The sequence below is a fragment of the Rana temporaria genome, chromosome 2 (assembly GCF_905171775.1).
Source record: "Rana temporaria chromosome 2, aRanTem1.1, whole genome shotgun sequence".
In the NCBI taxonomy this organism is placed as follows: domain Eukaryota; kingdom Metazoa; phylum Chordata; class Amphibia; order Anura; family Ranidae; genus Rana; species Rana temporaria.
In genome coordinates this window covers 148,886,848-148,914,631 of record NC_053490.1, presented here as the reverse complement: position 1 = coordinate 148,914,631, position 27,784 = coordinate 148,886,848, and the positions used below count along the sequence as shown (strand labels likewise).

General features: G+C 44.7%; 1 protein-coding gene across 1 annotated transcript in view; it reads right to left on the bottom strand.

The window, feature by feature from the left end:
• VWA8 (von Willebrand factor A domain containing 8) overlaps window positions 1–27,784 on the bottom strand; it is a 486,197-nt gene that overhangs the window by 340,416 nt on the left and 117,997 nt on the right. Inside the window, exons 8-11 of the mRNA XM_040341313.1 lie at window positions 19,030–19,079; window positions 12,928–13,036; window positions 3,074–3,178; window positions 204–335 (exon numbers count right to left, since the gene is read on the bottom strand). Of these exons, the coding sequence (XP_040197247.1) occupies window positions 204–335; window positions 3,074–3,178; window positions 12,928–13,036; window positions 19,030–19,079 (396 nt within the window). The remainder of the gene's footprint in view (window positions 1–203; window positions 336–3,073; window positions 3,179–12,927; window positions 13,037–19,029; window positions 19,080–27,784) is intronic.

Genomic DNA, 27,784 nt, shown 5'->3' with positions numbered 1-27,784 from the left:
TAGGAAATACATGGTGGACAAAAGGCAGCTGACACACAAGAAAGCATGAACCTTGCACAGGCACAGAAAACACCACTACATAAGCAGACATAGTAATTGTTATACATATAATAAACCATACAAGGTTTTTCTTTAATTTGCAATATACTGTGCAGTGTATCAATATAATATTATCTGACAAAATGATTAATAAAATACCTTACCTCCACTGAGATGTTCTTGTCACCAGATCGCATAGTTACTGCTGCTTGTGGGCTATCAGAATTCCGCACTGGCTCTACATTCATAATTGCCAGAGAATCAGGGTGCTTTCCGGAGTCTGACAGTTCAAATCTCTGAAAATATGGTAAGTTATTAATAAAAAAATAAATAGCATTGAAACATACAGTCCTGATCAAAAGTTTAAGACCACTTGAAAAATGGCAAAAACTCATATTTTACATTGTTGGATCTTAACAAGGTTCCAAGTAGAGCTTCAACATGCAACAAGAAGAAATGAGAGTGAGACAAAACATTTTTGAGCATTCAATTAATTGAAAATAACGAATAAACTGAAACAGGCTGTTTTCCAGCTGATCAAAAGTTTAGGACCACACCTCCAAAAAAAAACTAAACACCCCCAAAACAGAAATCCAACTTCCAAACATAAACTCAGTAATGAGTAGCTCCGCCGTTATTGTTGATCACTTCAAAAATTTGTTTCGCATGCTTGATGCAAGCGTTTCCATGAGGTGAGTGGGAACATTTCTCCAAGTGGTGAAGACAGCCGCACGAAGGCCATCTACTGTCTGGAACTGTTGTCCATTTTTGTAAACTTCCCTTGCCATCCATCCCTAAAGGTTCTCAAATGGATTTAGATCAGGGGAACACGCAGGATGGGCCAAAAGAGTGATGTTATTCTCCTGGAAGAAGTCCCTTGTCCTGCGGGCATTGTGTACTGTAGCGTTGTCCTGTTGAAAAACCCAGTCGTTACCACACAGACGAGGGCCCTCAGTCATGAGGAATGCTCTCTGCAACATCTGGACATAGCCAGCAGCCGTTTGACACCCCTGCACTTCCTGAAGCTCCATTGTTCCACTGAAGGAAAAAGCACCCCAGACCATTATGGTGCCCCCTCAACTGTGGCAAGTAGAAAACATCTCAGATGGGATCTGCTTGTCATGCCAGTAACGCTGGAAACCATCAAGGTTACATTTTTTCTCATCAGAGAATAAAACTTTCTTCCACCTTTGAATGTCCCATGTTTGGTGCTCTCTTGCAAAGTCCAAACGAGCAGTTCTGTGGCGTTCAAGGAGACAAGGTTTTTGAATACGTTTTTTGTTTTTGAAGCCCTTCAGTCTCAGATGCTGTCTGATGGTTATGGGGCTGCAGTCAGCACCAGTAAGGGCCTTAATTTGGGTCGAGTATCGTCCAGTGTCTTCATGAGAGACCCTGCTTATGCAGTTTAGCAACCCGACCACATTCAAAATGGGAGTTTTTTTTGCCTTTGCCATCACAACTTGTGGCTACCTGACAGAAAATGACAATGAATCCATATCTTTGCACAGATTGGCCTTTTAAAGGCATGTGGTCCTAAACTTTTGATCAGCTGAAAAACAGCCTGTTTCAGTTTATTCGTTATTTTCAATTAATTGAATGCTCAAAAAATGTTTTGTCTCACTCTCATTTCTTCTTATTGCATGTTGAAGCTCTACTTGGAACCTTGTTAAGATCCAACAATGTAAAATATGATTTTTTGCCATTTTTCAAGAGGTCTTGAACTTTTGATCAGGACTGTATATAGGATGAACAAAAGACAATTGCTTGATGCGCCAATTTGGATTTATTATACCACTACTTGTTTTATAAAGCTCTTTTTGTGGGGAAAAAAGGACACCAATTTTGTTTGGGTACAGCGTCACACGACTGCGCAATTGTCAGTAAAAGTGACGCAGTGTCGTATCGCAAAAAAAATGGCCTGGTCATTAGGGGGAAATCCTTTCGGTCCTTAAGTGGTTACACATCAAAAACACAAATAAATAAAGGCATGAGAATAAAAAGTTAAGTACAAGTATGAACCACATATATTGGTTCTTAAAGTAGAAGTTTAGGCTATAATGTGACCGAATCACAGAAAGCAGTGACATCACACCCGATTTCCACTGCTCTGAGCGTTGTTAGCGAGGGAGCAAGTCCTCCCACCAGCTGCACATTACACAGAAAAAAATGGGCTTTGCAGTTATGTGAATGCATAGAAAAACAAGAAGAAGTAGTTTATGCTAAAATCTATGCAGGCTAATAGGGAGCACTGGGAGCCACAATTGAAAGGTGCGGTATTGTATAGTCTAAATGTCTACTTTAAACTAGGAATTTATAGGCTTTAGCTTTGCAAACAAAAAAGAGGAGAACATAAAACTAGAAACGACTCTAGTCCTGCTCAGATCCTCATAAGTATATCAGTAAATATTGAATTTAGTGCAGAATGATATTAAAAAAATTGAATAAGCTAAAAAGAAAAATTCTTAAATTTTTTATATGGCAAGATCTACTAAGTATTTTAAAGTGAATTATTAATTTGCACCAAAGCCATTAACAATGGAAACACCATTTTTAAGTACTTGATTAGCTATTAAATATACCCTTTGGATTAAATAAAAAAAGAAATGAGAAAGTAAAAGTAATAAAATGAATTCTGTCTGAAGTCTGTTCAAAAAGACAATTGGTACATTGTTTGTCAATTTACATAAAAGCAGTCTTTAAGGACTGTATAGCATTTAATTTCTCCCATAAATGATTACCAAAAGCAGATATTTGCTGTTTTCTAAAATATCTGTATAACTGCATGCACATCTTTCTGATCTGCAAAGAAACACACAATGTAGGAACCCATGATTGATGAATTGTATGATTTTTCACAGACTAGACAATCTGCATACATGTATTCTGGCGAAAAATGTTCCATTGCCCAATCTGCATGATATTTTGAATTATTTTGGTCATCACTACTATTATTTCATCAACTTTCTTGAACATTAGCCCAAAATGCTAATTCAGACTAGAAGCATTTGTGAAGTGTGACAAAATTCATGTTTACCTTTAATGCATCCTCCACTGCAGTCCTGCCTTCTTTCCCCAATAACACACTATAGGGATACAACCTTTCGATGACTCTTTGACAGGACATTGTGGGAAAGGCATTCTTTGGATGGATAAAAACAAAGACATTACTGTTTACAAAATGACAAATGCACATTTGGAATTTACAGGCTCAAAAAAATGAAAGCTAGATATAATATAAAAACAATTAAAGGAACATATTTGGAGGAAGAGTTTTGTCACCACAGCCAACCACTTTTTTAAAAAAAAAAGCCCAGTAGAAAGTCACTCCCCAAATTTACAGTGGACAATTATTATATTCAGCTGCATATCAAATACAATATGCACGCACATAATATGCTTTTTTTTTTGTTACTTATATTTAAATATGTGGATGAATGAGCATGTCAAGCAAACTACAGAGCTCAGGAGTGATCTGATAAGCCAGAAATAATGTGGATGATAATGGTAATGAATTTACCAAACAGATGGATTCTTAAAAATGGATGAAAAAATAAAAATAAAACCAGCAAAAAAGAAGGACTCAAAATTGTGGAAAATAATAATTGGTGAATGACAATATTAATGATAACAGTATTAAAAGGTTTGCATTGGATTGCCCACAGTGCTAAACATAGCTAAAACTAGAAGCTGCAGCTAGAAGACCAGAGAAGGCACTCACTTTCCAACCACTGGATAGCCCGACATAGACAAGCTGATGAAGAAGCCAACCAGCTTTGAAACAGGTCCTGTGTCTACAGCGCATGTGTCTACTGTTGTGACAACAGGTTCCTTCATCTTCAAGCATGCTTCATCCCCAGCCGGTGTGGACAAGGCTTATGGTTCTCTGGTTGCCCCTCAGACATTACGGGCTCCCAAGTCACCATTATGCCATGCCCCACACATGCATACTTTTGCGAGTGCAATTCTATTTTTCATCAAATTGTTTTTGTTTTTTTAATGCTACACTATGGGGTTGCACTGTTGTTGTTTTTTTTCCTTATTTTATTAAATCTGTGCTGGAAAACTGGACCACTTTTGAGCAAAAGTTGTGTTTTATTTCATGGCAGCTTGACTCCCAGAATAGTCTAGACTATTAACCTCAAAGCACCCATTCATATGTGTGTTGTGGTAAAATGTGATTAACCACACTTTACTACAATGCTCATTAACGTATGTACTGTATATAGATGTACCTGAACTATAGTGCACTGCAACACACAAATCTGAATACTCTGTGATGGATGCTCATTTTCTAGAAATAGCACTGGTCTGATTTTTTGTTAATTGACAGCCGATTCAATATATTAACATCTATTTTGGTCCAATCTGCTTCTTGTTCTGATACTTGGTGAAAAACTGTGTTGATCTGTATTCTTCTCCCTTTACTTTCTACACTGTGCGCCTCCAGTTTTTCACTGAAGAGCATTGCAGCAGTCACACTTCGTGCCTGCAGACAGCTAGCCTCCGACAAGACTTATTGACTTTCTTAGACTGTCTTTATAATGCCCCATGGGCTTTGGGTGTAAATCAGTGCTGCTGTGTCCTATGTGATGTACATAATTTCCACAGATCCTCACCTACAATAGAAAACAGAAACTGCTGCTATCAGTGAACTGAGTTAAAATGTGATTCCGCGCTATGGATATTTAAAATTGGCAGGACTTGTATTCCTAGGGAGTTGAAAAAAGAAAGAACTGCAGCCTTTACGTGTTACTGTCACCTAAATGAAGTAAAAGTGTATGAAGAAAAATGGTAGTAGATGTGGCGCTGTTCTATAATTCAATTAATGAATAAATTTGGCATAGTAAAATATTGATATAAAATGTTGATACCATTAAAGTGCATGCGTGCCTGTGTGCAATAGTGGAAAGTGCCCAATGTTGCAATAAATAATTTGTGCAAATAGTGCAATCAAATATAGACCACTGATATGATCATATAAAAATCCATGTGGCAAATAATCACAGAATCTGAATATTCCCACTCCTGCTGAGTGATATAATACATGCAAGTAAAAAAGTGCAAACAAATGTGCAATCAAATATAGACCACTGATGTGATCATATACAAGTCCATATGGCAAATAATCACAGAAAATATTCCCACTCCTGCTGAGTGATATGATGCGTGCTGGATGCCTTGTGAAAGATAACACTCTTCCTTCAATAGGTGAACACTGCAATCCGTGTCCCTGCAAAGCCCCCAGTCACCGGATTTTTCACCCCCTATGGGGTATGTAAGCCTTCACAGTGTGTGCCACTGTGTAGCACTGTGGTGATCAAATAACATTCCTTGTTCCGCTGGTGTTAGTCCAGTATGGCTCACTCCACCCACAACAGCATATAAATAGTTTACTAACGAGCCCCCCTCAATACACATCTTTTAGTCGACAGACATTCTGTCTCCGAGATAATCTACATAAGCCAAAAGTCAGACATCTGACCTTTAGACTGTGCCACCTCACAATCCACATTTATTGTCAATAGAAATTCACACAATACAGTGTCCATTAGCATAACACAATGAAAGGTCTTTAGGAGCCATCCTAAGGTTCATTTACATCCCCGTAGCAGATGACATTATCACAGCAAGCTTTTATAGTACACTGTCCTCTCTCTGCCTGGGAGATATTGAGATCAGTTAAGGAATAAACCAATTTCCCCAAAAGCTGGAACACCCCTTTCCACACAAGGTATCCCTACAATTACATATCCCCTGATAGCCCCGATCTGGGGGACCAACATATCCAAATTTCACCCAGATCGGTCCAGGGGTTCTTAAAAAACACCGAACCTATGTGAAAATACAGAATAAAGTCTATTTTCTTCACAATACTCCCCCTTAGTTCCATGGGTCGGCATACCCGCCTAGACCCTGCCGGGTTGGCTAGGGGATATCCGGGTAACTTATACTTCCAAGACGGTTTGGCGGGAAAACCCATCCGCATTGCCGTTCTGCTTGCCCGGGCAGTATTGCAGTGTAAAATTGTAGCGCTGCAACGCTAGACTCCAGCGCAGCAACCGGGGATTGTCTCCAGAGACTCGGTTGAGCCAGGTGAGGGGGTTGTGGTCAGTGAGTAGGGTAAAGGCACGGCCATAAAAGGTGCGGTTGGAGCTTCCTTAAGGCCCATACTAGAGCCAGGCATTCCTTTTCCACGGTGGCATAGCTGACGAGGTAATAACTTGCAGATGAAGTATGCCACCGGGTGCTCCATGCCGTCTTCCCCCACTTGGCTCAGCACAGCTCCCAGACATGAAGGCATCTGTATGGATGAGAAATGTTTTGTTAGGGTCTGGGGCCACCAATACTGGAGCTTCGCTCAAAGCCGTCTTAAGTCCCTGGAACGCCGTTGCACACTCCGGGACCAGGCTACCTGCTTGGGTAGGGACTTGTTGCTCAGGTCGGTGAGGGGTTTTGCTAGGGTGCTATACTCCGGGACGAACTTTCTATAATACCCCGCGGTGCCTAGGAACGCCAATACCTGCGTCTTGGTGCGGGACTGGGGCCAATTGGCTATGGCCTCTACTTTCGCAGGTTCGGGCGCTGTTTCCCAGACCCTACTCTATGCCCTAGGTATTGAACCTCTGCCATGCCCACATGGCATTTCTCGGGTTTCAGGGTGAGGCCGGCTTCTTGTTCTAATTATGTACCCCATACCCAATCCTTCCCTTTTTCGGTTATTTTTTATATGTGAATAAAATTCTATTTTTTTATTACATTGAACTCATTTTTTCTAATTGAGCTGCCAAAAAACCCCACTTGGGGATAACTCTCTTTGAGGCCGGCTTCTTGTAACCTCCCAAATACCGAAGCCAAGTGCGTCAGGTGCTCCTCCCAAGTGCCGCTATAGATGGCAATATTATCTAGGTAAACACATGCAAAGTCCTGCATTCCCTGCAGAAGTCGGTCCGCCATCCGTTGAAACGTAGCCGGGGCATTCTTCATCCCAAAAGGCATAACCCTAAATTGGTATAGCCCGAATGGGGTGACGAATGCCGACTTGGGGATGGCGGCAGAGTCTAGCGGAATTTGCCAATACCCTTTGCACAGATCAAGGGTAGTTAGGAAGTGCCCGCTGGCCATGTGATCGAGAAATTCGTCGATCCGTGGCATGGGGTATGCGTCAGTGATAGTCCAGTCGTTGAGTTTCTGGTAATCAATACAGAAACAAGTCGTACCGTATCGCTTCGGTACTAAAACCACCGGGGACACCCAGGGACTTTGGGAAGCCTCAATAACTCCTAACTCCAAAATTTCTTGGATTTCTTTCCACATGCTGGTCCGTACTGCTGCCGGGATACGGTACGGCTGCTGCCGTAATGGGGTCTCCCCCTGCGTCTCCACCCGGTGTACTGCGACAGAGGTGTACCCGGGTAGGACCGAGAACAGCCCATCGTGTTCCTGCAGCAGTTGTTTTGCGGGTAGGGGGAGTGCTTCACTATCGTCAGTGGACGGGGCACAGATAGCGGCCACCTCCTCGGAGCGCTCTAAGTACAGTTTCAACATGTTCACATGAAAGGCTCGTCTGATCCTTTCATCCTAACATTTGGCCACAATATAGGTGGTGTCGCTAATCCGTTCCACCACTTTAAATAGCCCCTGCCACGCTGCCTGTAGCTTGTCCTTTTTGGATGGTCTGAGGGCTAATACTTTTTGCCCTACTTCCAGGTTCCTATCTTGTGCTCCCTGGTCCTACCATTGTTTCTGTCGTTTTTGGGCTGCATGTAGGCTCTCGAGAACTGAAATGGTCAGTGCCCGCAGGCGGTCCCGGAACTCCAGCACGTACGGCAAAACCGGGATCCCTTCCTCTCCTGTGTTGCCCTCCCAGTGCTCCCGTATGAGGTCCAGGGGTCCCCGGACTTTTTTCCCGTACAGGAGTTCGAAGGGGGAGAACCCGCCGAAGCCTGGGACACTTCCCGGTAGGCAAACAGGAGATGGGGTTGAAATTTCTCCCATTTACCGTAGCACTCTGTGAACACTGTGAGCATCTGCCTAATCGTGTTGTTGAATCGTTCATAGAGGCCGTTGGTCTGGGGGTGGTAGGGGGGAGCTAAATAACGGTTTAACCCCGCAGCTCTGCCATAACTGTTGAGTGACAGTTGCCGTGAACTGGGTTCCCTGATCTGAGAGAATTTCCCGGGGAATCCTACTCGAGAAAAGATTCTGACTAGAGCCTCTGCTACCCTCTCTGCCTCAATGTTGGAGAGCGCCACAGCCTCATGGTACCTGGTGGCATAGTCCACCACCATGAGGATGTAGCGCCTTCCAGGCACTGGGTTTGTTGAGGGGCCCTATCCGCTCTACTGCCACTCTGTAGAATGGTACCTCTATTATAGGTAGGGACTGTAACTTGGCCTTGGGGTGGTCCCCCCGTTTCCCTATCCTTTGACACGTGTCACATGTCCTGCAGTACGTCTGCAAGTCTTTTGATATCCCTGGCCAGAAGAACGTCTGGGTAAGGCGGTCCTTAGTTTTCTTGATACCCAGATTTCCGGCTAGCGGGATATCATGGCTGAGCTTTAGAAGCTCTGCTCTTTATTTGCGGGGTACAACTAGCTGCCTTTTTATAACTTGGGCTGCCCCACTTCCTACTCCCCCTGTGACACTATATAGCAGTCCCTTGTCCCAGTGGAAGTTCTCTTGAGCATTACCTTCCTTAGGGGTACCTACGGCCTTCCTGTAACCTGCTAAGGTGGCATCTGACTGCTGGGCTTCGCCAAAGTCTTGTGGAGTGCCCCAGAAGGAATAGGGTCAGGGCATACCACGGGGGTTTCAGTTCCTACCTGTGGTCCAGCTCGGCGGGCTTGCGCCTTGGTAGTAACAGGGCAGGTTCCAGCGGGATCTGGGGTAAGCAGCTGTGAAGTTAGGCACCCCAAATCGATCCCCAACAATACTTCCGCAGGTAGGCCAGACATAATGCCTACTTCCATCTGCTTGGCTCCGGTGCCCCAATTTAACTGCACTTGGGCTGTGGGTAGTTTGTGGATGGCGCCTCCTGACACTCTTACTGCAACAGTCCTATTGGTGCGCGCCTTTGCAAAAACGATGTGAGGCTGCACCAGAGTGAGAGTGGCCCCAGAGTCTCGTAGTGCCTCAGCCTCCTTTCCATCTACTGTGACCCATTGTCTGTGGTGCACCCGGTTGTCCCCCTCGGCTTGTGCTAGGTTCACCTCATGTAGTACGGTCCATTGCTAAGATTCAGGGCTGTGGTCTTCCAGCGGCTCATGCTGATAGTGATGAGCGGCTGCCCTCAGTGGTGGTGGTGATGGCCGCTCCCAATAGCCTCTGTTCCGCTGAGGGCAATGTATTTTGTAGTGCCTTGGCTGATTGCATTGGTGACATACCAATGGCGGTCTCCAGTTAAAATTCTTTCCATCCCTCAATCGCTGAGCATACGTGATTATCGCTACCATAGGAGGTAGAAGGCTAGTGGAGATGAATGCAGTTTCCAGGATGATTCTTCCCAATGGTTAGAATATTCCTCCAAACATGAGCCAAGACTTCATGAAGGGTATACCAGGCTTAGACCATCTTTATTGAGAAGGCAGGCTCTTATATACACCAAAAAGAATACTTGCAGTAATCAAATGGACAATGACACACTCCACCCACAACAGCATACAATCGTTTACTAACGAGCCCCCCTCAATACACATATTTTAGTCGATAGACATTCTGTCTCCGAGATAATCTACATGAGCCAAAAGTCAGACATCTGACCTTTAGACTGTGCCACCTCACAATCCACATTTATCGTCAATAGAATATCACACAATACAGTGCCCATTAGCATAACACAATGAAAGGTCTTTAGGAGCCATCCTAAGGTTCATTTATATCCCCGTAGCAGACGACATTATCACAGCAAGCTTTTATAGTACAACCACCCTCTCTCTGCCTGGGAGATATTGAGATCAGTTAAGGAATAAACCAATTATCTCTAGGCAGAGAGCACACAATTTCCCCAAAAGTTGGAACACCCCTTTCCACACAAGGTATCCCTACAATTACATATTCCCCGATAGCCCCGATCTGGGGGACCAACATATCCAAATTTCACCCAGATCGGTCCAGGGGTTCTTAAAAAAAACGAACCTATGAGAAAATACCAAATAAAGTCTATTTTCTTCACAGTCTCATTCACATTCTTTTTGCCCACATGACAGGGTTTTTACTTCTGCTTGTGTGTACAACCCCCTCCGGCCACTGTGTTAGATTAAGAACTGTCAATGTACTAATCCTAACGCACACGCTTCTGCAGGAATGGCTGCGCATATAAACGGGTGCTAAATCGACCAACGGCTGGAAGTCAAGGAAAACAAATGTCACCAGCCATCAAGGATCTCCAGAGTAGGTCCAATGCTTAAATCAGTGATCACATCGTTACACCAGATTGCAACATTTCAGAGCCACGCAGGACCCCTTCATCAGGCATGTGACGATGAAGGGGTCCTGTGTGGCTCTGAAACGTTGCAATCTGCTGTAACGATGTGATCACTGATTAAAGCTCTGGACCTACTCTGGAGACCCCTGGTGTGCTGGTGACATTTGTTTTTCTAATAGGAAGTCCCGTCTCCTGGGCTACCATTGGAAGACTGCTATCATAGAAGGCAGGACTTCTCCTGTATGCAATAGCAAGGCTGCATTGGTGGCAATAGCAAAGCTGCATTGGTGGCACTGGCAAGGGTGCCTTGGTGGCACTGGCGAAGCTGAATTGGTGGACACTGATCCTAATTTTGCTTCAGTTCTTTGTTTAAAATGTATGTTTTAAAATGAAACTTCACTCTTAAAGTGAAGGTGCATGTTGTATGCCGATAAATAAGTTATATCCAAACAGCACACCCCAGCTCATCCTTAGTCCTGAGTGGCGCTCTGGGATTCGTTGGGGCCACAAAAGAGATAGAGAGATATCAATATCTCTCTATCTCTATCCAAATAACACACCCATGCTCATCTCTTCACCACGCAAAAGGCAAGAATTCTTGTTGGGCAGTGTATTAGTGCGCGGACGAACAGACTTAGACCGAATTTTAATGGTTCAAAGAATGTCAGGCAAAATGGTCGGTCCTCACGCATATTCACCTCATCAAATCTGGCCCTCTTTGAAAAAAGTTTTGACACCCATGCCCTACACCCAAACATTAGCAAACAGAACATTTCTGGGTGTATTAAGGTCTGTGAACTGTCTGTCTCTAAGTAAAACCAAAGCTTCAGTATTCCAGTTTCAGTCTGAATATTTGATTAAATTTAATAAATCCAATCTAATCTCACTAAACAATCATTTATGGTGCAATTTTAAGGTACATAATGAATAAGCATTTATTGTTTTCATATCTTTTGTCCTTTATAGCCAAGATTTTTTTTCTTCAAAGATCAAAGTATTTTGGCTAGCCAAGTAAACTTTAAATTGTGTGATTGATAACTAGTAATCTGTAATTACAGAACTGAAAGTTAAAACCTTCCCTTTTCCCACATCACCAGTGTGTTCTAGAAATTATCCTAGAAATTGCTTTCTGGGATAAACAAAAAGTAAGGGTGCTGTCAAGAGATGATAGAACATGACACATTCAAATATTCCACAGCCTGATAAGCATCTTACATGATATGCAAGAAAGAACTAGATTTTATGGTTGGGCAGTGACTTGTATTACTTTTCATAGACATAGGCCATACTGTACATTATACATATTTATTTTGTTCAACCAAATGGTTGAATGGAAAAAGTTTTCCGATTCCCCTATCAACACACTTTGTGTTGATGGGTAAATCCTTCCTGCAGTGTCATTATATTCTGCTGACCGGGAGCCGTCCCCCTGGGCAAAATACAATGTTCAGTGTTGCCAGCTATAGCTAACGACACAGATTGTTCAGGAAAAACCTGATAGGCTGGTTGTACACAAGTTGATAAGATTGACTTGTGTACAACCAGCTAGTCCATACATGAATTAAAATTTGTCTAGCCCCTGTTGAATCAGCCAAATTTCAATCCATGTATGGCCGGCTTCAGGTGTTCACTAGACTTATGACCAAGTTTCCATACCACAGTGCTTAATATCTCCTTGTTCTGCCAAGTAATATTGAACTACCTTCCTGGAGAGGTCCCTGCACTCTAGTCAGAGGAGTTCAACATTTTGTAGCTCTGAAATACAGATTTTTTTTATCCATCTGGCAATAGTGGGAAGAGGCAAGCAAAGCCAAGTGGAAATGGTTAAACTCATACTGCCTCAGGATTCAGGGGTGCCATTGCACTTAAACCAAAGAGGTGAATAGCCACCTAGATGTGCCTGCTAATCCATGACAGTTGCCAAGGCACCAAGCCTAAAATAGTTAATAGTTTCCTCTCTGAATTAAATATAGATCTCTGCTTCACGCTTTCCTTGTGCCTGTTGTTTTTGTATGGCAATGTGGTGGGTTCATTTGATGATTATCATATATGATCCCACCTTTAACGGGCAAGCAAATCAAATCATATTGGCAACCCATACAATCTGATTGCCATAATCACAGTACAGTTTCCTAAACAGCAGAAACTAGTTTCAGATAGAACAGGGTTAACCAAGGTAAACTAAAAAATGGTGCAGACAGAATGCAATACAAAAGTGTTATAGTGTTATCATCATATTATGCCATTTTACATTGTAGAAACATGTTGTGTTCTTGCAGCATTAACACAGGTACACATAAAAATACCAAACTGAAAACAGAACAATTACATCATTCTTTCTCCAAGGATATAAAGTCTGTGGTCTGTGCAGAGACCTACCTAATGATTTTCATTTTGTACAAATGTAAGACCAAGATTAATTATTTAAAGATGATTCTAAAAGAATACCATTTTAAATGGCTTACCAAAATGCCAATGGCTGCTGTCAAATTGTCTGCTGGGAAATCTGGAAGCCCAAGGCTGGCAGATTCTTGAGAGCAGAGAGTTGTAGCAAATGATAAAAGCTGAGAAATCCTTAAGAGAAATAAATGTGAGCTGATAAACACCAAGAAATTCCAGTAAAATATAAATGAACCAATAAAGAATCTGCACAGTTTTGGTCACAATTAAACTACATGACAGTGTGTACAGTATACTGTTACAACATTATGTATACATGCTTATGCTTTCTCAGCACTTATAAATACAAAAAAAATAAAACATGAAAAGGCTCTCAGAAAATACAACCTGTTGTGATAGACCAGTATTCCATTAAATACTAGATTTATTTAAAATAAAGTAAATTGTTAATAAACACCCTAAAAACGACTGAGGTCCTATACATCTCCAGTTCCAACCCCCCCCCCCCCCCCACCAAAAAAATAAAAGTCAGCAGCTACAAATATTGTAGCTGCTGACTGTTAATATTGGGACACTTACCTTGTCCAGGGATCCCACGATGGTGGCACCCCAGCCAATTTCTCAATCGGCTCTAGGGTGCTGCCGCCACCATTCCTTGTAAGGGAAAATGGCAGTGAAGCCTTGCGGCTTCACAGCCGGCTCCCTACTGCGCATGCTGTCCAGCACTTTGTGAATTGCCCGGCGACAGGTGGAAAGGGGGGGGGCAGTGAACTTCAGGGGGACTTTCCCGGGAGCGGATACCTGTCAAAAACAGGCATCCCCCCCGAAAGGTGCCAAATGTGGCAGCGGAGGGGGAAGGAAGCAAACAAGCAGAGCTTCCCCTTTTGGGTGGAGCTTCGCTTTAAAGCTACATAAACTGACCACATTTATGCCACAATAGCCTTAGTTTATACTATTCGAATCAAACATGGGAGTACTATGAAGATTAATACAACAGACGAAACATAACGCTGTCAAAGCTTTAACCTTCTTTCTTTATTAATTATTCATTTAAAATTTCTATATCACTTTTCTCCCTGTGGACTCAAAATGTTTTCTCTCTCATTAGGCAGAGAGTGAGACTTCCATCTTGGACACACTTAGCAGAATATCATACTAGGGCAAATTTATTCTGACTGGAATCTATCCTGTTGAGCCGCTGTATGGTCTTGGCCACCGCGCTGCAGCTCAGTTTCAAGGTCTTGGCAATCTTCTTATAGCCTAGGCCATCTTTATGTAGAGCAACAATAATTTTTTTCCAGATCCTCAGAGAGTTCTTTGCCATGAGGTGCCATGTTGAACTTCCAGTTACCAGTATGATAGAGTGAGAGCGATAACACCAAATTTAACACACCTGCTCCCCATTCACACCTGAGACCTTGTAAAGCCTCGTACACACAATCGGACTTTAAACAAACTTTTCCGTTGATTTTTGTCTGAAGGGAGCTGGCAGGGCACACCCATAGCAGCCACCAAACCAGGGAGGTCCTGACTAGGCAGTTCACCCGGATTTGACAATCCAAAGATTAATGGCACTTGTTCCATCTGGACAGAATTTCCTTCTGCAACACTCGAGTGTGAAATTGAGCTTAAGGAACCACTTCGAAGGAGGCTACCATGAGACCCAGGACCGCATGCAGAAATGGAGTGATGACCAACTTTGGGATGTCAACCGCCGCACCGCAGTCCAAAGAGTCTGCAGCTTCTCCTCCGGGAAAAACACCCTCCCCACTGAGGAGTCCAGAGTCAACCCCAGATATTGTAGGCGTTGAGTCGGTACCAATACTGACTTCTGAGTGTTCAGCACCCAAAGTCTCGGAGGGTCTGAAGGGTTATTGACACGCCCTCCTCTAATTCTGAGCGTGAAGTGGCCCTCAGAAGAAAGTCATCCAAGTAGCTCACAATAGCGATGCCACGCTGTCTTAGTAGGGCCAGAATCGGGGCGAGCACCTTGGTGAACACTCTCGGTGCCGATGCCAGACCAAAAGGTAGAGCTACAAAAAGATAGTGGTCCTCCCCGACCGCAAAACGCAGAAATCACTGATGCCTGGTGCATATGGGGACATGCAAGTATGCGTCCTTGAAGTCCAAGGACGCCAGAAAATCCCCCGGATGGAGAGCGGCGACAACAGAGTGAACTGACTCCACTTGGAATCTTTGAACTTTTACAAAGCAATTTAGGGTCTTGAGATCCAGGATTGGATGAACTCCATCCTTCTTTGGTACTACGAACAGATTTGAGTAAAACCCCTGAAACCGTTCCTGCACTGGGACAGGTATGATCACCCCGTGTACCAGGAGATCCTGAAACCCACCCAACAGGGCATCCCGACGAGTCGGATGAAGTTGGAGGGAGAAAATCTGTTCGGTGGGCAAGAGAGAAACTATCTTGTACCCTGAGGAAATAATTTTGCCTACCCACAGGTTGGAGAGCAGAGATGTACACCGAGCCGCGAATTCGCGAAGCCGTCCCCCCACCCGCACTGGGCAGACAAAAAAACATCTGTGTGCGGTTAAGGATGGCCCTTGCCTACGGCGTGGCTCCTTACCCTTTTTGGATTGCGGAAGCAGCGTGCGCTTACCTCCTGTGGCATCCTTTATAATGTCATCCAGAGAGGCTCCAAAAAGTCTGTTGCCCCTAAAGAGCAAATCCATCAGGGCCATCTTGAAAGATTGGGCCGCAGACCAACACTTTAGCAAGATCAGGCGGCACAACACCACCGCATAGATCGAGGCTCTAGACAGCAAGGGAATCATATCCAAGGCTGACCCACAGACGAACTTAAGGCCCTGTACCAACTGGTCGGCCAGAGGCACCTCGTCCGAGGGAGCCCGTCTTTCCTTTAACCCATTGTGCAGCAATTTTGCCCATTCAGTGAGAGTCTGAGACACCAGGGCCCCAACCACAGTTGGATGCACTGCTGAGCCCACCATCGTTGTATAGGTAGCGGGTGACTGCCACAGCCTTCTTGTCCATAGGGTCCTTGAAAGCAGGAGCCCTTCCACCGGAATCGTAGTTACCTTGTTTAGTCTGGGGGGTCCACTATCGGGGGAGAGGTCCATTTCTTCAGGAAACTCCCCTCAAAGGGGTAACGAACCGTCAAACTTTTAGGGACTGAAAAAACCTTCTGTGATTTGTCCCATTCCTTGTATAAAAGGAAACACCTTAGCAGTGCGGTTCGGCTTCGGTTCCGCAGACTCATCCATCTTTAGATTATCACGCACTGCGGTGATAAGATCACCTACCAGAGCCCTGTCGCGCGCTGACCTGGACCCGGAGTCATCCTCACTGTCCGAGCGGTCGCGGTCCGCATCCTCAGACACATCAGAACCAGGGCCATGAGCCGTAGCTGGGCCCGCTTCTGCATCAGTTGTCCCCGGAATATGGTGGGGGGAGGGGGTGATTTTTACCCCCCGTGTTCACCTGTGCCGCTTCCACCCTGGCAACAAAGGCCTCTAGGACTGCCGACATGGCGTCTACCGATACAGCAGGTGCAGGGGCACCAGTTGCAAACTCAGGTGTTTGAGGAAAAAGCATCCGCTTCCAACACCATGCTGACCCATGCGCCTGACACCCACAAGGACTCAAGGCAAGGTAACAACAACCTTCCCCCTAGCTGCCACAGAGACGAGGGGGCCCCCCACAGAAGACTCACCACCCTAGAATGGTCACCGCATGGCTGCCGTCCGCCTCCCGCCTGAGGCGTTCTCTCCACAGCCGACCGTGTCAGTGTGACCCTCCGCAGAGTGTATCTGCTAATTTGCACCGCTCAAACGCTAGAAGCCAAAGACCCCAACAAAATGGCCGCTGAGCGGCCGCACTGTAAAAAGGCACGTACCACATGAAAATGGCCGCCGAGCGGCAGATAGAGGCCAAACAGCGCCATGGCCGCCGGCCGCATGGAGGTAAAAAATACACAGGTATGCAAAAAAACATCCCCTATAATGGCAGCCTACTAGCACCCCAGGAAGCGGACCCACAGCGCAGTTTGCCACAACAGGTGGAACCCCCCAGGTGGCCACCTGCAGCTAGCCTAGCTCACAGAGCTCAGGGAGGAGGGATGGAAGGGAGAGAAGAAAGGAATGGTGGAACCCCCTACTCAACCTCCCCGGGAATGCCCAGCTATGTCCTCCTGTCGGAGCAGGGTGACTGCTACTTACCCGTCCTGTGAGGATTACGCTGGAAGCATCCCAGACAGACCATCTTCCACGCGGTAACGGAGGTGACTGTCGGCCCGGCACGCTGTGACTCGGACATATAGCCTGGTCATATGCGTGCCCTGGAGCATGTAACTCACCGGCCACCCCTGGAGCGATGGGGCATGTCGTGGACAACCCAGTGCATAGCCAAGGTCGGCACACGCTCAATGGCCGAAACTGGGGGGACTACAAGGATCTGAGATCCAGCCTGTCACCCAGTTGATAGTAGATCACAGGAACAAAAAAACATAATTTAAAAAACTTCAGGACTGTGAACCCGAAGGGAGCCATGTCCTTCTCCTATGCCAAGCAGAAAAAACTGAGCTGCGAGATGCAGGGAGAGGAGTTGTACCCAGAGGGACCGCTCCGTGGTCGGTACCGTACAGTGTTTGATGTGATTAACACTTTCTAACAAGTTTTCTGCCTAGTCCACTCCTGATTGAAGGCTAATACCCACAAGTCAAGAATGCTGCCGTGTCCATGAACGCTATACAAATCATTAGTAAGTTCTCATCTGAAATATGCAGTTCAGTTTTGGGCACCAGTTCACAAAAAGGATATCAAGAAATTAAAGAGAGTGCAGAGAAGGGCAATTAATTTGTTAAGCGTTATGGCGGAGCTCAGCTATGAGAAAAGATTAGAGGAACTGAATTTATTCTCTCGTGAGAAGAGAAGATTTGGGGAATATGATCAACATGTACAAATACATAAGTGGTCCATATAGTGAACTTAGTGTTGAGTTATTCACTTGTGGGTCATCACAGAGGACAAGGGAGCATTCTTTACGTCTACAGGAAAAGAGAATATCCAAATACGGAAAGGTTTGTTCACAGTAAGAGCTGTGAAAATGTTGCAGAGACTCCCTCAAGAGCTGGTTCTGGCCAGCTCAGTAGATTGCTGTAAAAATTCCTGTATTCTTTCCTAAGTGTACATAATAAAACTGGATACTAACATTTATAGATAGTCGATCCAGGGAATATCCGATTGCCTCTTGGGGAAGCAGGAAGGAATATTTTTCGTGCTGGAGCAAATTGGATTATGCTTTGGTGTTTTTTTTTTGCCTTCCTCTGGATCAATTGTTGGTATAAGATTTTGTATATAAGATTGTATTATTTTTTTTTTCCCTTTTAATGGTTGAACTAGATTGACCCCTGTCTTTTTTCAACCAGACTAGCTATGTAACTCTGTAACTTTGACCACCTACCTAAACATTGTTGCTGACCAAGTACACCCCTTAATGGAAACGGTATTCCCTAAAGGCAGTGGCCTTTTAAGCAATGGTTTGGAGAACAAAACAACAAGCTGGAGCTGTTGACTTGGCCTCCAAATTCTATTTCATTCCAAAACCATTGCACAGCGCAGGCAAGTATAACATGTTTGTTATTTTACTAAAAAAAGAGAGAATCGTTAAAACCGCTTTAAAGGAGTTGTAAAGGAAAAAAAATGTTTTGCTGAAATTACTGTTTACAGGGTATAGAGACATAATAGTTAACTGATTCCTTTTAAAAATTATTAAAAATAGATAAAAATCTATATAATGTACCTACAGTTCTAGTTTAGTTTTTGCTGTTGTTTCCTGTCTCTCTGATGTACAGAGCCAGAGAGACAATAGAGGGAATAGAGGGCAGTGATGGTTTGTAAAACGAAACTGGATTGGTGCTGAGGGGTTTTAGACACACAGTAATCACACCTCCTTGATTAGTGACCTGTGGTCATCAGGAAACAGACAACCAGGAAGTGTCCAGAACAGAGAGGAATTACAGCAACATCCAAGCAAAAATGAACAATGAGGACATGAAACCAGGACTGCAGTAAGGTAAAGTAAGCTATTTAGCTAAAAATAAAATTTCCTTTAGTGACCCTTTAAGATACACTTATATTGACATAATAGAACATCTGCTTCCACCAGATTGGCTTCATTTCATTACCTTTCTGCGGGAACATTTGATCCAGCCGAATAGAGTATCTGAAGCTGATCCTGTTTGGGTTAAAATATAAAGAAAATCAATTAATCTGCTAAAATACGAAAATATGGGGCAGCACTGTTGGCACCACCCATTAATATTGAGAATGAGAATGTATTCTAATTGCAACAAATGTTTCTTATTTTAGACACTTTAGTAAAAAATAAAATAATAATCTGATATACAATGTGATTAGAAAAAGAAGGTGCCTGCCTGATAGTCTGCCAAGAACAACAATGCAGTATTTACTTATAAACCAGCATTATTTTCTTTATACCTAAAATCCAGGCAGACATTGCACACATATAAATGTGGCTCTGTATTCATATATTCTGTATTAATAAATAATTGAATGTATTTTTACTGCAAGTACTGAAAGTACTTGATTTTGGCTTGGTTTCAGCCTCCCAATATGCCCTGTGGGATACTGGAACAGGGAGAAACGGCACTAAGGCTGAGTTTAGACATGCAGTTGTTTCGCTTTTCAGAGGTGTTTGACAATATTTCATCTTCTCACTGCCTGTTTAAACCCTTTAAATGCCACGCCACTGCAGCATCATCATGTGAATTGCATGAAGTTATAGGATAGTTGCATCATGGTCATTTTAATGGGTTACATTCTGCGGTGGTAATGTCCATCTAAGACAAGGGTAGGCAACCTCGGCCCTCCAGCTGTGGAGAAACTACAAATCCCATCATGCCTCTGCCTCTAGGAGTCACGCCTGTGATTGTTAGGGTCTTGCAATGTCTCATGGGACATGTAGCTTCAAAACAGCTGGAGGGCTGAGGTTGCCCACCCCTGATCTAAGGTGACAGGAGGGATAATTTTTTGTCAAGGCTGTGGCGTGTGAACACCCCCATCTAGATGAGCCCTAAGAGTTATTTAATGGTGTTGCAGTGCTAATAAGGAATGTGTAACTAAAATAAACAAAGTGACAAAGATTAGCCCATTAGAGTGCTGTTTTTCCTTTTACTGCCCACTCACAGGCTGGAGAGACAAGACCTATAACCTGTAAGTGTTATTTAACTTCAGTAGAGAAACGTCAGGTCTCCTACCCTGCCAGACAGAGCTGTTCTGTGTGGCATAGGTGTACAAAAAAAAATAATCGATGGACAAAAATGCAAACCATTTCACATGTACAACAGATTCCTTGTATATTTAATGTTTGCCTAGTGTTCCTGTTACCCCTTTCATAATGATGAAGTATTGGGGGGCTGTTATTTTTTTTCAGATGCTATAGTGTAGCAAATCTGGCACTTTTCTCTCTCTCTCTCGCTCTCAGAGATACAAAGCAGCAGAGAGAGGCACATTTTGAAGACTGCACTGCAAAGCTGGATACATACACCAGTGGGTTGATTGAAAAAAAAAACTCAGACATTCGCACATCCGCACAAGTGAACATGATGTAGGGATCTCCCCCTGGTGTGATTTTGCATTCTGACTCCTCCCCTGTCAGAATACACTGATCAGTGCTGCAGCCAATGGCTGCATTCGCTGATCAAATGCTACACAAGATTCAAAATTTGGCCGATTCCTGCTGAACTTCGGTATGCATGTTCCCGCCTTTAACAACTTAAGACCCGGACCAATATGCAGCTAAAGGACCAAAGGTGCTTTTACAATTTGGCACTGCGCTGCTTTAACTGGTAATTGCGCGGTCATGCAATGTTGTACCGAAACAAAATTTGCGTCCTTTTCTTCCCACAAATAGAGCTTTCTTTTGGTGGTATTTGATTGCCTCTGCGATTTAATTTTTTTGCAATATAAACGGAAAAAGACTGAAAATTCAGAAAAAAAAATATATTTTCTACTTTTTGTTATAAGAAAAATCGAATAAACTAAATTTTAGTCAAACATTTAGGCCAAAATGTATTCAGCTACGTGTCTTTAGTAAAAAAAAAATCGCAATAAGCATATATTTATTGGTTTTCATAAAAGTTTTAGCGTCTACAAACTAGGGTACATTTTCTGGAATTTACACAGCTTTTAATTTATGACTGCCGATCTTATTTCTTGAGGTGGTAAAATGGCAGGGCAGTACAAAACCCCTGAAAATGACCCCATTTTGGAAAGTAGACACCCCAAGGAAACTGCTGAGAGGCATGTTGAGTCCATTAAATATTTTTTTTTTGTGTCCTAAGTGATTGAATAATGACAAAAAAAAAAAAGTTGTCACTAAATGATATATTGCTCAGCTAATAATGATTGAAGTAACATTTACTTTCTAAAATCTATCTGCCCTTAGCTTAAAGCGGGGGTTCACCCTATATAAAAAAAAAATTAAATTAGCATTAAATTCGGCATAGTAGCGCGAGCTACAGTATGCCTATCTGTATTTTTTTATCCCCGTACTCACTGTGCTATTGTACATTGAAGATTCCGGGGAATGGGCGTTCCTATGGAGAGAGAAGGTGATTGACGGCCGGCCCTGGCACGTCACGCTTCTCCGGAAATAGCCGAAATAGGCTTGGCTCTTCACGGCGCCTGAATCTTCAATGTAGACGGAATCTTCAATGTACAATAGCACTGTGAGTACGGGGATATAAAAATACAGACAGGCATACTGTAGCTCGCGCTACTATGCCAAATTTAATGCTATACTGTTGTTAAGGAGGGTGAACCACCGCTTTAAGATTGCACCCCAAAATACATTCTGCTGCTTTTCCTGAGTACAGGGATACCACATGTGTGGGACTTTTTGGGAGCCTAGCCGCAGACAGGACCCCGAAAACCAAGCACTGCCTTCAAGATTTCTAAGGGCATACATTTTTGATTTCACTCCTCACTACTTATCACAGTTTCGAAGGCCATAAAATACCAAAATAGCATAAAACCCCCTCAAATGACCCCATTTTGGAAAGTAGACAACCCAAGCTATTTGCTGAGAGGCATAGTGAGTATTTTACAGATCTCATTTGTTTTTAAAAATAAAGAAAGAAAAAAAATGTTTTTTTTTTCTTTTTAAAATATTCCAAACTTTTTGACAAAAAACGAGATCTGCAAAATACTCATCATACCTCACAGCAAATAGCTTGGGGTGTCTACTTTCCAAAATTGGGTCATTTGGGGGGGTTTTGTGCCATCTGGGCATTCCATGGCCTCTGAAACTGTTATAGGTAGAGAAAAGAGAAATCAAAAATGTATACCCTTTCCGTACTCAGGAGAAGCAGCAGAATGTATTTTGGGGTGTAATTCCACATATGTCCATGGCATGTTTGAGCAATATATCATTTAGTGACAACTTTGCACAAAAAATAAATAAAAATATATTTTTCCCGCAACTTGTGTCAAAATAATAGGATTTTTATAACAGCTTACCTGTAAAATCCTTTTCTTTTGAAGTACATCACGGGACACAGAGAAGCATAGTAATTACTATGTGGGTTATAGAGAGTACCTTCAGGTGTGGACACTGGCACGCCCTTAAGGCAAGAAGTTCCCTCCCCTATATAACCCCTCCCATACCGGGAGTGCCTCAGTTTTGTAGCAAGCAATAAGTGTCCCAAATACCCCAAAAGAGGGGCGGGTGCTCTGTGTCCCGTGATGTACTTCAAAAGAAAAGGATTTTACAGGTAAGCTGTTATAAAAATCCTATTTTCTTTATCGTACATCACGGGACACAGAGAAGCATAGTAATTACTATGTGGGACGTCCTAAAGCAATGCTATGAGGGGAGGGAGACCCCAAGAAATAAGCCGGGCGCCATCAGACATGAGGAATCAAACTGCAGCCTGCAGCACACTGCGCCCAAAGGCGCTCTCCTCATTCTTTCTTATGTCCAATTGATAAAACTTAGTGAAAGTATGGACAGACGACCATGTCGCGGCCTTGCAGACTTGAGCCATGGAGGCTTGATGATGCACTGCCCAGGAAGTACCCACCGCTCTAGTGGAATGTGCTTTAACCTTAAACGGGGGAACCTTTCCCCTCAAGCCATAGGCTTGAGTAATGACCTGCCGAATTCATTTGGAGATAGTGGACTTCGACGCTGCCTGCCCACATCTGGGACCTTCTGGCAGGATAAACAATGTATCAGTTTTCCGGACCTGAGCAGTAGCCTTAAGATAGATCTTAACTGCTCTTAATACGTCTAGCGTATGTAAAGACTTTTCCCTTGCAGAACTAGGCTCTGAGAAAAAAGACGGGAGAACAAGATCCTTATTCAAATGAAATCTTGAAACAACTTTAGGTAGGAAAGCCGGGTGGGGCCGTAGGACCACTCTATCCTTATGGAATATAAGGTACGGTTCCTTACAAGACAAGGCCGCCAACTCCGAAACCCTCCTGGCGGAGGTTATGGCTACCAAAAATATCACTTTCCTGGTCAGAAGGACCAAAGGAATATGAGCCAAGGGCTCAAATGGTTGTTTCTGTAAGACAGAAAGGACCAGATTCAGATCCCATGGACACAAGGGAATCTTAACTGGTGGACTAAGCCGGATCACACCTTGCAAAAAGGTTTAGATCAGAGAATGTGTAGCTAGTGGCCTTTGGAAAAAAATCGATAAGGCCGAGATCTGGCCCTTAATGGTGCTTAGGGCCAACTTCATGTCCGCCCCTAACTGCAGAAACTCCAGAATTCTGCCAATGAGATACCTCCGGGGATGCCAACCCCTGGTCTCTCACCAGGCCACATAAGATTTCCAAACTCGGTAATAGATAAGTCTGGATGCCGGTTTTCTGGCATTAATCAAAGTAGATGCCACCGCATTAGAGAGACCCCTTTTCTTTAAGATATGGGACTCAATAGCCAGACCGTCAAATTGAGAGACGGTAAGGAAGGATGGAATATTGGCCCCTGGGACAATAGGTCTGGCCAAAGCGGCAGGGACCACGGTTGCCCCACGGACATCCTTACAATGTCCGCGAACCAGGCCCTTCTGGGCCACGCTGGAGCCACCAGAATCACTGGTCTTCCTTCCGACTTTACCCTGCGAAGAAGACGGGGTAATAATTGCAGCGGAGGAAACGCATACATTAGGGAGAACTGATCCCATGGGAACACCAGTGCATCCGTGCCGTAAGCAAGTGGATCCCTTGTCCGGGACAGAAAGTTGCCCACCCTTGCATTGAACCTCGATGCAAAGAGATCGACGTCTGGTGTTCCCCACCTCTGACAAATGCTCTGGAAGATGTCGGGGTGAATAGTCCATTCCCCTGGAAGCACCTGTTGGCGGCTTAGGTAGTCTGCTCGCCAATTGTCTATTCCCGGAATGAACACTGCAGATATGCATGGGACATATTTCTCTGCCCAGGTCAGGATTCGATTCACCTCTCTTTGGGCTGCACGACTTCTTGTGCCCCCCTGGTGATTTATGTATGCCACGGCAGTGACATTGTCTGATTGAATCCTGACCGGAAGACCCTTCAACCTGTCTGACCAAGCTGACAGGGCTAGATAGACTGCTCGAATTTCCAGCAGATTTATGGGTAGAGACCTCTCGGAGGCTGACCATTTCCCCTGGAGAGACAAACCTCCCAGGACTGCACCCCAGCCTAGCAGACTGGCGTCCGTGGTCACAACCTGCCATGTCACGGGAACAAAGGACTTCACCTTTAGCAGGTTCCGGGGAACCAGCCACCAACAAAGGCTCTGCCGGACTGACCGGGAGAGAGACATAGGGAGATCCAAGGCTTGAACCTTTTTGTTCCAAGCGGACAGAATGGCATGTTGAAGCTCCCTTGAGTGGAACTGCGCAAATGGGACGGCCTCGAACGAGGCTACCATCTTTCCCAGTAACCTCATACAGAGGCGAATGGGAGGCTGACGCTTTGCTTTGACTAGTTGAACTAGTTCTCTTAAAGCCTCGAACTTCCTTTGGGGCAGGAAGACCCTTTTTAGCTTTGTGTCTATGAGTAGACCCAAATATTCGAGCCTTTGCACAGGCATTAAGGCTGACTTGTCCAGGTTGAGAACCCAACCCATGGATTCCAGAAATTTTACGGTTCTGTGTACCGCTGAGTTTAGATCGGCCACTGACCGGTCTACTACCAATAGGTCGTCTAGATAGGCTACTATGGATATGCCTTGAGACCTTAGATAGGCTAACAGTGGAGCCAATACTTTCGTGAAAACACGAGGAGCGGTGGCCAGACCAAAAGGTAAGGCCACGAATTGGAAGTGGCGCTGATTTACCGCGAAGCGAAGCAGCTTCTGATGGTCGAGAAAGATAGGAACGTGCAAGTATGCGTCCTTTATATCGATGGACGCTAGTAGTTCCCCTCCTTGCAGGGAGGCCACCACTGACCTGATCGATTCCATCCGGAATGATTGGACCCTTAGGAACTTGTTTAAGGCCTTGAGGTCCAGGATGGGTCTTACATCCCCGTTTGGTTTGGGGACGGTGAAGAGATTGGAATAAAACCCCAAACCTTGTTCTTCCACTGGCAGCTCTCTGATTACCCCTTGGGATAACAGATGATCTAAGGCCAATGCTAAGGACCTTCTTTTGCCGAGGTCCTTTGGGACGTTCGAGGTTAAGAAGCGTGGTGGAGGAAATTCGCTCAACTCCAGCTTGTAGCCCCCGGAGACCGTAGAGAGGACCCACCTGTCTTGGATCCTGTCTAGCCAAGCCTCCGCAAACAGCTGAAGTCTTCCCCCCACCCTGCTGAGTGGGGGAGAACCTTCATAATGCTGACTTAGTTGCTGGCTTGGCCTGTGGCTTACGGTTCCAAGGTTTTTTGGAAGCCTGAGGCTGGCCCTGTGGCTTCCCACCTGCATTGAATCGTCCAGGAGGCCGTCGGAACTGCCTGGTACCGGAAGTACTAGGGATAGGAGAGGAGGATCGCTTAAAGGAGGGGGGACCCCTAAACCTTTTCTTTACTGGCAACAGTGTACTTTTGCCACTGGAAATTTTCTGAATGTAAGCATCCAGATCTTCCCCAAACAAACGCTCTCCATGAAAGGGAAACCCCGCCAGTAATTTTTTACACGGGGCTTCAGCAGACCAGTTCTTCAGCCAGAGTAACCTGCGCATATGAACTAGCGAGAGAGTGAGACGTGAGGACTGCTGAATGGAGTCCTTAATAGCATCTATGGCAAAACATAATGCTCTGGGAAACTCAGCCAAATTCTGGGCCTGTTGTGCCGGCAATTCCTTTAAGACCCCTTTAAACTGGTCCTTCAAGGCCTGGCAAATCCCAATAGCCGCAATTGCAGGCTGGGTTATTCCTCTCGCCGAAGCAAAAGAGGTTTTTAATAAAGTCTCTAATCTCTTGTCTGTCGGATCTTTGAATACCAGAACATTGTCTACTGGACAGGTCAAAGATTTGTTTACGCAGGACACAGCTGCGTCAACCTTGGGGATGCCCCATTTTTTAGTGAATTGTTCCTCCATGGGGTATAAAACCGAAAACTTCTTAGGAGGAAGAAAATATCTATCTGGATGTTCCCAATCCTTGTAGATAAGCCCTTCCAGCAGGGGGTGAACCGGGAAGGAATAATTAGCTTGAGGAGCTTTTAAGGAGCCTAAAGATGAGACTGCACTTGAAGCTGGTTCTGAAAGTGGCAACTTGAAGGCCGAACGGACCATCTCAGTGAGGGACTGGACCAACAATTTTTCGGATTGCGATGCCGAAAAGGGTTCTCCCAAAGTGGAATCCTCAGAGTCCACTACTTCCAGCTGACCTTCTGCCAGATCTCCAGAGGGTAAATCAACCTCTTCTGAGGATGCATGCCCCAAATCGAGGGACTCCTCAGAGGGAGAGGGGGACCTTGTGCGTTTTTCCCTTGAGAGAGAGGATGCAATCAAGGTCGCTAATCTCTGCTCCAGACCCCCCATAGCTGAGGCCAGAGCCTCCTGTGTCACAAAAACTGGAGCAGGTGGGACAAGGGCAGAACAGGCATCTGACAGCCCTGATGGTTCACCCTGGGCCTCCTTCAATTTTTCAGGAGAGGAAGCAGCCGCAGGAGCATGCCCGAGATCCTCTGAGCCAGATGGCGATCCCTTTGCTTTTTTGCTTCTAGTCCCTGAGCCTTTAGCCATGATAAAGCTGAGGTTCTCACAATAGTTGCAACTACTTGCGAACCTATAGACCAGCACTGACGCTGCTATTTGATGGTTGGCAAGGTGCAGAGCCCACTATGCGCCTTAAGCAAATGTCACTGTCCACCATCAGTACTAAATACTGAAGTATGTGCACAAGATCTCTGTGTCCACCGTCAGCCAGAACCAGTTAGGTGGACTGGAGCATATAAAGGACTAGGTGTATCACCTGACCTGCTCTGTCCTGTAATCTCAAGTCTCATAGAGAACAGCTGAGATAGACCCCCTGCGCGCATGCGCACGCGCGCGCCGCTGTTAGGCGTGCACCACGAGGCTACGCGCGCACACGTAGCCGCACGCGCGCACATGTCGTCACACGCATCTCACGGAGCACGCCGCGCACATTCGTGCGCATCGGAGCAGCGTACAAAAATTTCATTTGTGCGCTCGTGCGCCTAAGACACATCAATGTCGCGAGCGCATGACGCTACGCGCCATGCATGAGGATGGAACCCACAGCTCCATGTGAGAACCAGGTAAGCCAAGTGAAGCCAAACATTTTGGACAACTTTTCTCTGCTTTTAACCTGCACAGGAGGGGCTAACTACCTGACTAGAGATACCCCTCCTCCCCACAACACACAGGACCATATAGGAGAAGCACAGACAGTTAGCTTTAGGCAAACATAATGGCTCAAAATAAAGGAAGGTTACTCCTAGGACCAAGTCCTGAA